This window comes from Hetaerina americana, unplaced genomic scaffold, assembly GCF_022747635.1.
Source record: "Hetaerina americana unplaced genomic scaffold, ioHetAmer1.1.p SCAF_8, whole genome shotgun sequence".
NCBI classification, from domain to species: Eukaryota; Metazoa; Arthropoda; class Insecta; order Odonata; family Calopterygidae; genus Hetaerina; species Hetaerina americana.
In genome coordinates this window covers 27,416,428-27,428,607 of record NW_027287427.1, presented here as the reverse complement: position 1 = coordinate 27,428,607, position 12,180 = coordinate 27,416,428, and the positions used below count along the sequence as shown (strand labels likewise).

At 42.1% G+C, this 12,180-nt stretch overlaps 1 protein-coding gene across 1 annotated transcript in view; it reads left to right on the top strand.

Annotated features, from left to right (window-relative positions):
* Positions 1-12,180, top strand: part of LOC139697542 (transcriptional regulator ovo-like) — a 39,743-nt gene that overhangs the window by 21,283 nt on the left and 6,280 nt on the right. Inside the window, exon 2 of the mRNA XM_071596289.1 lies at positions 9,364-11,921. Coding sequence (XP_071452390.1) covers positions 9,364-11,921 — 2,558 coding nt within the window. The remainder of the gene's footprint in view (positions 1-9,363; positions 11,922-12,180) is intronic.

Genomic DNA, 12,180 nt, shown 5'->3' with positions numbered 1-12,180 from the left:
GGTGACCCATCCCAGAATTCCCCTCGGGCGAAATCCAACCGGTTCTCTTGTTGCTCTCTCTCTCTCTTAATCTTCACTCCTCCCCCATCACTCCCTCTCTTTCTAAGCTTCCCTCCCCACTCCCTCCCCATCAGTTGCTTATACTCTTCTCATACTCTTCTCACCATTTCTACTCGTTCCTCATCCGTGGATCCTCCATTCTGTGTCCTATCATTCTCCCTCCACCTCCTCACTCTCCTTTCCTCCCACTCTACCCCCCTCTCTCTCCATAATATGCTCTTCCGCCCTTGGCTATTCAACTGTTTCTTCTTCCCTTCCCACAACTTTTTTCAGCTTCTTTCTCGTGTAACGACGTGCCGCACAATCTTTTCATACCTTACCTATTCATTTCCTTTTACGTGTCGGTCTTGACACAGCAACAATGGCTTGATGGGCCTACAGTGAGTACGTGTGACGAATCTAGGGGTTTTAAATGAAGTTGCGCTCTTCTGTTGTACTTTCGAATTTCATGAAATGAGCAAGTAATTAAGAATAAAAATCATGGGAAATATTTTTTCTCGGGTTTAATCCATAATTACCGATAAAATTTCTCGTCAATGATAGGATTACGAAGTGCCTCCCTCCAAGGCATATTTTTAATGTTCACTCAAGACTATTGATCAGTGTACCGTGGAAGCATTTAATATCTCTACAATAAAGTAAGCAGGTTGATCAAGCCAAGATTAACTCGTCAAGGCTATAAGCAACTTGGGCATCTAAATATGTACATTGCATATAATTTCTAAAGGGCAAATTGGTACATGGCCTTCGACTTAGCAGCTTTTATTGGTGTCGATGCAAATGCATCCAGCCAAGATTGTGATTTCATTTGAACCAAGAAACATAAATAGTTTTGTTGAACAAAGTACGCAAATGACATAGTACGCAATCACTGTGATAGGCCTGAAAAAAATATCCTTTTACGGAACAACACTTTAAAGTAGTGTTGTATATTACGTATAGCTAGCGGTGATTTAGGAAAACCAAGCTTTCATTGAAACAGCCAGAATATTCTTGGTGTATTTTGATTTTCATATACGTAGGCAAGGCATGAATTACACTATTCCTTGGTGATCAATAATGGCTTACGAAAGCTGCGCAATCGATCTTATGACTCTCAACTTCTAGCAATTTGAAATGAGATCATGGAATAACAACTCTTTACGTATCGCGCACTTGGTTCGAAGAACAATGTGCTTAAGCAATCCGATTTCATAATTAATAACGAACTCCGTATATTCGCCTCTTTTCGTTTCAAACGCTATTAACTATTCTTAATTCCTCATAAATTATTAAATTCCCTGTCACGAAGTCGGGTGACGGCTCACACGATATCAGGCTTGCAGAAATAAAACGGAAGCTAAATTAATTGATTCAGTTTCTGGAGTTGTGAGGGGTCCGTATTATGCTCAACCTTTTCAATATTATAAATGAACTCAGCTCACTCCCCCAACCGTCGTAATTTCCTTATGCGTGCCTTCCATGAGTGCCATCCTTACAACTTCTCCTCTCCAACTTCGCCTATCTGGCTTCCTACTGACTGTCGTGCCATTTTCCCTTCAACGATTCTGACGATGATGCCAATGCAATCGCTGTGCAATGATATGTACCGACCATATCAAGAACGATTGGACAAGGATGCATTTTTACCTTGCTGGCTCAAACTACAGAATGTACCTGTCTCCCCGAATCCATGGCGCCTATGGGAAAGGAAACAATCGTGAAACACTTAAACGATTATACAGTTGGTATTTTCACCTAATTTAAGTCGACGGCCTATACCTTCATAATTTCACCAAAAAACCGCAGTGTTAGACTGCTGAATTCTTCTCAGAGGCAATTCATAAATGCGTAGTTGGTAACGTGCTGTTAGTTGGGGACTTACAGTCCTCACGAACAAATCAATTTAATTATTCAGCTTTGCATGCAGGCATATGAAACAGAAGTTACGCTACTGGTCGGTATTATCTCGAAAATCTGTAGGGCAAATAAGCTTAGAAATAAATTAGTGGTATTCCGACGTCGGTGCTCAGAGCCTTTAGTCGTAAAAAAAATTTACTCTAAAAAATTCTATTGATCAAGACTATTGTCATCCTCATGTAAATCACTTTCACTGAATTCTAAGTATTAATTAGGAGAGTTGATAAACGAGTATATATCTTCATCTATATAAAGACCCTCAAGCCGCCACAAGGGCGTGTGGCGGGGAGTGTAAGGTCACCGCCCGCGAAAGAGAATAAAACCTAACGATACGGGAATGGGGCAATACCGGAACAAATTTCAATTATTTACTCAATAACCATAAAGGAGGCATCTTCTCAAGGCATTTGGATGCTGAACTGCGGGACGGAATGACAGAGCGCCACAGGCTAGTGCATTGAGTGGAATTATTCTAAGCATTCTGTTTCACGCGATGCATACAATAAGAAGGAGAAAAGTTTTTTTCCGCGCCCGCACTGAGCCACGTAGCATGCCGTGCGTCCGGCAGTCATCTCCCCGAGTACGTCACACGCGCGCGAGCAGAACTGGAAATCAGCAGGGTTGAAATCCATTCACCATATCCGGGGGGCACTTTCATGCTTATTTCAAGGACACGAATGGCCATTTGCGGTCCAACGTCATATCGTACATCTCCCCAGTGCACGCCCGTGGCATGCCATTGTCGCATGTCCTTGTTTGTGACACGGGTTGAATGACCGCAGACACCCTCATCTGATCTATAGCCTATGAAGTGAGCTGTAACGATCGAGCTGATGATAACGGAAAATGCTGGAACCGTGAGAATTCTGTTTCGTAAAACTGTCAAAAAATCCAGTTTCCCGACCAAGGGTTATTTTGCAAATTATTGTTGGATGTTCAAACGATAGGTGGTTTCGGTGATAAGTACAGAAGGCGTTAACTTCGTTTCTGCAATGATACATTTTCCTGAAATTACGGAGACGGACATTAACTATCGAATCAGATATTTGAATTTAGAATGAATACCGCACAATTTAAATACGCAATTTTTTTCCACACGTTCAGAATGGTTTTTAACAAGAGACAAGATTTTTCTTTATATAATCCACCTGTACTACACATTGCCCCACAAGCCGCCGCAAAGGCGTGTCATGTAATTATAATCGGCAGGTGTTCTAATACTTATAATATTCATTGTTAATATCCTAATGGTTAGAATACGTTTTTTCACTTTTCAGAGAAGGAAGAGGCGTAGTTCAAAGAAAACTCCAAGTAATGCCTCGTCAGGGCTTTAGCAAAGGAATACGTTCAATTGAATATTAATCTGGAATATTTGTGCACAAAAATCACTCTCCTTGGTTGAAAACTCAGTCTAGTGTTTTTATCTCCGAATCTCTCGCATTTAACAAAATCGGAATTTTTCCAACTCTCCATAAACTTTATGTGAAAATAAATAAGACTAGATCTTCTTGAGACTTTTACATGCTCATAAGGCAAATACATGTTAGTCTGAACGCCACATGAGAGTTTGTGGTAGGGAGTGTTATACCATCGGCCGCAGTTATGTAATTTGATGCGAGTAAAAATAATATTACAACACGTGACAAGTGACCTTAAGTACGCCAAAAAGTAGATATTTCTTTTTATTTCTAATAACAGTCGATCGTCAAAAAAACAATCTAAGGCAAAACCATCAAGGTAATGACCCAACCACCCTTCCTTGACGCATCAAAGTCACAGCCATTCTTCATATTTAGCCACCGCTCTATCGGCAAGTATCCAGAACCCGTGCGTAACGCCAGTAAAATACGGTCGTTGAAGTCTCTGACCGACGCATTATTACTCTTTGGCCTTAACTGTACTCATGCGGCCTCAAGAAACGAAGGCCGGTCGGTATTGGCTGACCAGCCAATCTATTCGCCCTTCATCGCACTGAAAACAAATGGCTTACCATGAAACGGTACATTTTAATAATAGCTGCGCGTTGCCTGCTTGCTTGCCAATTTGGCACACGATTACAGACTAAATTCCATTACAAGATTTCTTACATTACTTACTTGTACTGCAACGCAAATGACATCAGCAGTCGGCCACCTCTCCTAATAAGAACTACTACTGCATACATTGAAAGTATTTCCTCTTCTATGACTAAGCCATCTATTTTTGAAGTGGTTCGCTAATTTTACAAAAATGAATTAGGATTATTTATTAACGTCATTTTCATTCAATCTTAATCCCACCCCTCTATTAGGGCTGAGTCGTGGGTGTTCATTTTTCAACTTATGAAGAAGTGGTGAATAAGTGGATTGAAGAAGTTAGAAATGTTAATATACTGAGCATATTTTAGTAAGCCAAAGGTTGCCATTTAATGCTAAAATGTTAACACATCAGTAACAATTTTCCTGTTCTCGGTGGTGAAAATTTACGTCTTGTAGAAGTCCATAACAATTTAGCTCTCAGGTGTCTTCCAAAACTTACTTAGAATTCATAGAGTTACAAAAAATAATCTATTCCAATTTCGTCAATATCCGCAATATACACCTGGAAGTAACACATGTGCGTTGCCCTAATAAAGATGTTAGGTATCATAGGGTACTATTAATAATTACGAGGTCTTCATAAAAAGGAATAGCAGATCAATGCTTGGTATCTAAAAATATTTCTGAACTTAACTAGTACATAGCAGTACCCACCGGAGGTAGTTTATTGATCACGAGTTGTGCAAGAAAAACTTATTGTTAGTTTAAAATTTATTTTTCTTAACTTATTCGGCAATTCAATTATTCCGGTATAGTTGACACTAATAATAGTTACTTGGTGTTAAATCTTGCTGTTTTAATTATCTAACTAAGAACGTAGAAGTAGTGACACCAATAATACATTATAGCTAATGGTTACAATTATTGATCAACTCAGGTCGATTCACCTGAAATAGAATTTATTTAGAACGGTCAATCTCCAGCCATTCCAGTATCTTGGAGGTAAGTGTGAGTCGTGCATCTTTTACAGCTGGGAACTCACCACCCCGCCAAAAGGAGGGTGTTTCATAACGTGAGAGCATCGTCTAGATGCCACCAGTTAGGTGGGTTTGTAAAGTTTTCCCATAGAAGAACTCTAATTCATGCATGTCAGCCCTTAGTTCGAGTAGCAATTAAGTTTGATGTCTAGCGTTTAAAGGTTTTGTGAAAATACCGTAGATGCACTTTTCACCGACAGAGAATAGGAGCGCAGAATTCCCTGGAGTACGCTTAATGAAAGTTTTTTTTTAATTTCAAAAAAAAGGTATCATATATAGTATGTGAGTGATTCGTTGTCTCAAGAAATTATAACATCAATCCTTAAACATGACAGATGAAGCTAAAATGATACGTAGCACAGCTGTCAATAACGTACTAGGTATCAGGAAGTTCCGCATTGTTCCATCTTCAGCCACGGCGTCTACTTCACCCCATCCTTTTGACATGTCTTAGAAATGCTTTACATTTCTATGAATGCTTTCGTAACGTTCGACGTTATGCCGCACATCTTCGGACGACTTCCTTCATTTAAGTATATACAGTACGTATGCACGGATTCGATGTGCACATTCTCGAAATCGCATGAATTTTGACAATCTAAACGGGTTTTTGGATTCGTAGTATAGTCCGATAAGTATTTCATTGCAGTTAATAACATTCATCTAACGATTTATTTTGAACAACAATATTTCATACTTTGGCGTAGTTATCACCGACAAAATTCAAAATTGTGTATTCATATTTCGCATTTTAGCGTTATCTTGAGTAAATTGTATTTCATACAGGTTTATTTGGTCATACGAAAAGCTACAAAATTTATATTCATCTTCCTAATCTAAAGATTTACAAGACAAGAATTTATCTAGTAAAATTCTCTCTCTCAAGCCTTGAGCAGGATGACCAAATTATCGGGGTAGGTGATTAAATCACCTTGCATACTAGACATTCCGAAAACGGGATCCGAAAATGACCACCAAGAATCATTCCCTGAGGCATCCAAGTCCCTAATGCCCTCCTAATTGACTTCCCATTTGGAGGTATTTCCTTAAGCAATGGTTCACTCTACTTTTAAACCATTTAACTCCGAATTTGTTTCCTAACCTCAGGGATCCGCATTTGTATGATGCAATTGCGAAGAATGCATTCGATTGTACGTACGTGTGGCATCGAACACGCCTATGAGGCCACGAACGATGTCTTTGCGCTTGTCTTTTCTTTCTCCTCCGGGCTGGTTTACCCTCATTCACGGCTTAGGATCAACGCCCTCCCTCGCCCCCGAAACACACCATTTCCTCTCCCACTCCACCACTCCCCGGCACTTCCTCCTCCACTTCCCTTGTCTCCCCTCCCCTTCTTTGGCAACATGCTCCACTGCGAACCAAAAGGGTTTGGAGACCCTTCCTTGGGACGTCTGCGGCCCTTTTTCGGAAGGCAGGCCAACTCACTTCCTTCTTGCCCTTCCACCACCCATTCCACAATTGCACCCATTACCTTTCTCTCACTCTGGCACTTTTTTCACCTTCCCTCATACATATGTCTTTCTAACTTACATCAAAATTCGTTCTCACAGATTTTTGGAATCAATATAATATCCTGAAGTAACTTATATCCAATCTATGAATTAATTTTTTCCTTCGTTTAGTCTTTAACTTTTACCCTCCGAAAAGTTTCCAACCTAACGTACCTGTGGTATCACATCCCTTTGCTTGCGATTACTACATTAAAGTCATGACGAGACTTTTAAGCACGAAGTTGAAGAATGATGGTCTAAACTCAAGCCACATCTTCAATGCCAATAATTCTATCTTCTGTTAATAATGAGTATTTTCAAAAATCCACGACGTATTCGTTCATAAAAAGTCTTTACATATATTTTTATTTATATTTATTAATTTGTTTATTTAAAAACGTTAGAATCTGTTAAGAGAGATATTACAAGTGGCCCTGAGGAATCATGAACAGCATTAAGGCTAGTTAAGGATAAGTAAATCCATCTATCTTTCCCCGTCTCCTCTTTCCATCGACTTTCTCACGGGCCTTCGTATTTCTTGACATAAGAGGTCAAGGGGATATGACAGATACCACCAAGTAGGAAAAACCCAGAGAGTGTAAGTGAAGGAGGGGAAATGACACATGTTCGTTTGGCAAAGGAGCCTTGAAATCTGTTCGAACCTTTCACAGCTATGAAGTTGACCACTTCGCCCTCTTCTATCGCCTTTAGCAAAGCCTCGATTCCGTTTTCCGCAAAGGGTTGAAAGGCAACCACTTTCTGTCAATCCTTCCCGGAAAATGGATGTGCACCCAATCCTTTAGACCTCAAAGATCACCATCCGACTCCCAAATGCATTCTGAGGCCCTTTGTCCCCTTCCCATTTAAAAGGGAACCGCAGTGGTCCTTTTCGAAGAATCTCCACCGATGGCCGGACGTTAAATTTTGCACTAGGAATTTCCCACGGGCATTTCCGGATCTTTCGTGAAAAATAGGCGATATTCACAAAAATGGGAGCAAATTCTTTTAAGGAAAAGTTCTATCTCTACTGAACCCTTTCGTTTGGCGTCTCGGTAAGAACCTTTGGATTCAGAATGTTACGATACTCCCACTATAGGCTATGTATGAATGGTCTATGGTTCAGAGTCCACCACCATCGTAAACAGAAATGTGAACGCCCTAAACCTGAGTTTCCCACGGTTTTGTCGAAAATTTTTGTCTCGTCTCAAAAATATGGGGAGCAGATGTTTTTAGGAAGGACACGAAGACCGCAAAAGGTAAACACAACCATGGGTGACTATTTTTAGAAAATTAGGAAGTAAAGCAGCTCATCTCTATTTCCGGGTACCGTAACGCTCAGCATTATGATATATGTACGTAATGTATTTCAGGTTGCCGTGAAATTTCTTTATCATATTGTTAAAATGGTTTCTTCCAAAATCAATACACATATTTTTTCCACTTTTTAATCGTCACTACAATTACTAGGCATTAAATTTGACCGTCCTTTCCCAAAAACAATATTTATGTGAAAATTTGGACATTTCATGTCTGTCCGAACATGGTGGAATTTTGGAGTTCAATAGATATACATTTTGAAACTATAAAGATAAATGTGAACCTTGTATCCAATTAATGTTCTTACTAGACCGGATATTTGTTTATAGCAACATTATGACACTTGGCCATCAAAATGTGTCTGGGGAAGATATGAAATGAAAGTACTGGTATATTTTTGTTATTTGAGGAAATCTACACTATTGACTAAGTTTATAGCGGCTTTAGTAAAATGAAAATTATTTACGATTATCTAGAAGATATCACTTAGCCATGACCACTCGAGATAAAACGTCTCCTACGAAGTTAGGCCATTATTTTAGGTTCCGAGCGTTTGTGGCCTTCGCAAAACTCTTTTATCGTCAAACCCGTTTACTTCTGCATGGAAGTCGTGAAATTGTCTGCGTGTACATAAGTAATTTGAACATGTACCTCAGAAAATTCCATCATCACATCACGTTGAAGATGGGTAAGTCGTTAAAGAAATATTACCTATATGGTGTATGTCTCCCCATAGACAGTCGTGTTGTATTTTCAGAAGAAATAGTGGTTTACTGTCGACTCCACGGATTTCACCAAGGGGTCCGAAAGCATTCGTCGGAAACGCGATAATGATATCCTTGAAATAAAATACAGACATTGGGAATTACTCACCAAATCCACGGCGCTCATAGCGGAATTGTGTATGACTAACGACATTCCAAAAACCACAACGCTATACCTAGAAATGTATACTAACAAGGAATAATATAGTATATCAATTAAACTCCTGTTTTGACCTTTCGTGTTGAAATAATAGCCAAAATGAAATCACAAAGGCAATTCAAAGTCGTGAACATAAAAACTTGAGCATTTACACGATTTGAACATTTATTTATGGGAAAAGATAGCTTCAGATATCTGAGGATTTAAAATGTCTTAGAAACTTACTGATAATCCGTTCACGAGATAAAAGTTTGAACCAAAAGAAATAAAACATTACTACATATATATTGATAATGGGTATGTGGGTGAGAATGTTTCAATTTGAATTTCAAAGAATTGTACACACTCTATTTTGTCTTTTATAACAAAATATTCTGTCATGGAATACCTAAAAATGCGATCAAATTCTGCAAATTGGGAAATTAATCTTGCTACATTTTCTGCCACAATTTGCATATTGAATACATCAATTAATTTGAAAAAAATGACTGAAGTAACCACTTTCACTATAGAGCATGCAAAATTATCTTTTTAAAATATAATATCAATTAAAATATTTGGGTAGTACCTCAAAGCCCGCGTAACTATTTCTTGCAGAACGCCGGAAGGAACGTGACCCTTTGACTCCTGAAGGTAGCAAAGGAGACTCCAGCGGAAGCTCAGAAAGCTCCAAGGGAATCCAGACAAGTAAGCCATCTGCTGCAGACACTCTTCCACGCCGTTTCATCTCGTCCATCCTCGGTGGAGATATCCCGTATGCAGGGCACAGGTTGGGCATACAAACGACCACGGGGACGATCCTCACGCGTGCCGCAAGGAAGGAATATTCCCCTTCGATTCCCCCGGCAATCACCCCGCCCGCCCCTGTCGGGCTACCCCCGCCAACCACCCCCACGACAGTCAAACCCCCTCCCTCACCCTCTCCGCCTCCCAAGCCCATCAAAGAGGAGAAGGATGCATCCAAGACGAGGCCACCCTCTCAGCCCAGCCTCCCACCCTCGCCGAACCCGCAACCGCAGCCGAGATGCCAGCAGGTTTCGGTTATCCAGAGGACCCCGGCGGCATCTGTGGTGGTTAAGGAAACTATCAAGCCACAGCCCACGCCTACTCCTCCAAGACCGAAATCTCCAACGGCCCCCTCGTCCCCATCTCCTTCCCCACAACTGCCCAAGATGATGGCTCCGGTACAGGACGCTCCGATCGATTACCACGTGCCTAAGAGGGGAGAGAACAAAGGTATTGATGAGAGGATGGGAGGTGGCCTGAAGGAGCCGAGACGTTTGAAGGGATCTTCAATTACAAACACAATACTTGCAGCAACCATCACATCTTCCAGCGGCGGAGGAGGTGGAGGAAGCAGAAGTAGAAACAGTGGAGGTGGCGGTAGTGGTGGAGGAAGTGGGGGAGGAGGAGGTGGCGGTGGAGGCGGCGGAGGTGGGAGCGGTGGACACAATTCATCGGCTTCTATGTCTTCGCATTCTTATGGAGGGAGTGGAGGTGGTGGGGGGAGTGGTGGGGGAACTGCTGGGGGTGGCGGTGGAGGAGGTGGAGGAACAATGGGGGGAGGTGGTGGAGGTGGGGGAGGTAGTGGTAGCGGTGGTGGTAATGGAGGAGGCGGTGGCAGACCGAACTATGGACCTAGCAGTCCGCCAACTGGGTCTCTTCCTCCATTTTATGAATCCCTGAAGAGCGGTTATCTAGGCTTACCGGTTCCGATGGAATGTGATGGAGGGGTGCTTCAGGGCGCAGTAGGTCAGGGTGGTGGAGGATATGATGGTGGGCCTAAACAGTATCAGCTGTTACAGAACGTTTGCGCATCCTACGGGATAAATTTCTATGATGGCGAAGATGGTAGTTACGGAGTGATGGGGGGTACAAAGATGCCCCCGGATCCCCGACTTGAGCCTCCAGGGTCCCCTCCCAGCTATGAGACGCATCATCACCTCCAAGGACACCAGTCTCACTCAATCCAGCAACGCTTGCTCCTCCCATCTTCGCCAGCTTCTACGACTTCACCATCCTCTGCATCTTCCACGGACCCCCTACCGCCAATGCACTTACTAGGAGGAACTATGGGGCACAACGGAGTCGTAAGTAATCTCAGCTACTTGAGCATGAACCAACAAAGGTACAATGGTGACGCCGGTCGCTTCTTGCCTGGCGGCGACGAGGAAGAAGAAGAGGATCCATTAATGGAGATCTCAGGTAGCGATGGACTTCCATTCACAGCAACCCTTACCTTTTCCTCTCCAGCGGAAAGTGCTATCCTTCTGGATTCGCTGTCTTCTGCAGACGCTGCCGAACTCTTCCTACAGAGACTCCCTGGAGATGAACCCACATCTTCAGTAGGTACTGGAGCTCCTGATGGGAACGGTAACGGTGGGCAGGGTGAGACTGGGAATGGTATGGGTGGGCAGGGCTCTATGGCACCTGTCGAGCCCAACGTACAACCTTTCCCAGAGCACCAAACGCAATCATCACCAACCATAACACCTCCAAATCGTTGCTTTGACACGTCGAGATCATATGCAGCGCCATCACATTTCACGAAAGGAGTCCTTTTCCAGCAAGAGAGCCAACACTCCAGCAACGACAGCCACTTCCAGCAACAATTAAATAAGGAAAGGCCTGAACTGTCCCTCCACATTTCACAGTCCCCATCTCCGCTAGGTAGCGTTCAGCAACATGAGGCTACCTCTCCTCTCCAGCAGATGCAGCAGCAGCCCACCCAACAGATGCAGCAACTTCAGATTCAAGTACAGATGCAACAGTATCAACAGTTGCAACAAGAGATCTCTGCAAGCAGAGCTAGTGGTAGTGTCGGGGAAATGTCCCCGGGAGTGAGTGACTTGTCTCCTCACGTGTCTCAGGTGCATCAGCAACTTCAACACCAGCAACACCAAATGGCAGCTCATCAAGCCAACCTTATGTCGCCTGGAGGTCTCTCCCCGTTTGACCTCACTCCTTCCTCCTTAGACTCTCCTCCTATGTCCCTTCCATCCTCTCCTGATGATGCTAACGCTTCATCTGTTGTATCCTCCTCATCTTCAGGCAACAATGGAACAGTACCTACGGGGGCTTCGACCCCTAATCTTGATGCTGACGGAGGGAATGTGCCCTCTCTGCAAGTTCGAGTTTCCATTCTTCAGCAAAGGGTTAGTATAATTTAAATAATACTAATTATTTTGTTCTCAATTTTAATGACATATTTATAGATTAATAATGGTAAAAACTTATTAGGGTTGACATGTTACATAATGTAACATTTTAAAATTAAGTTTTCAATAATTCTATCTACGTGCTTAATATTCGTAGGAAATCGTATATCATTTCCCAGAAATTCATCCATCACAAATTTCTTTAACATTCGGTAAAGGTTTGAAATGTTCATTAACATCCAGGCAATTTCAGAGT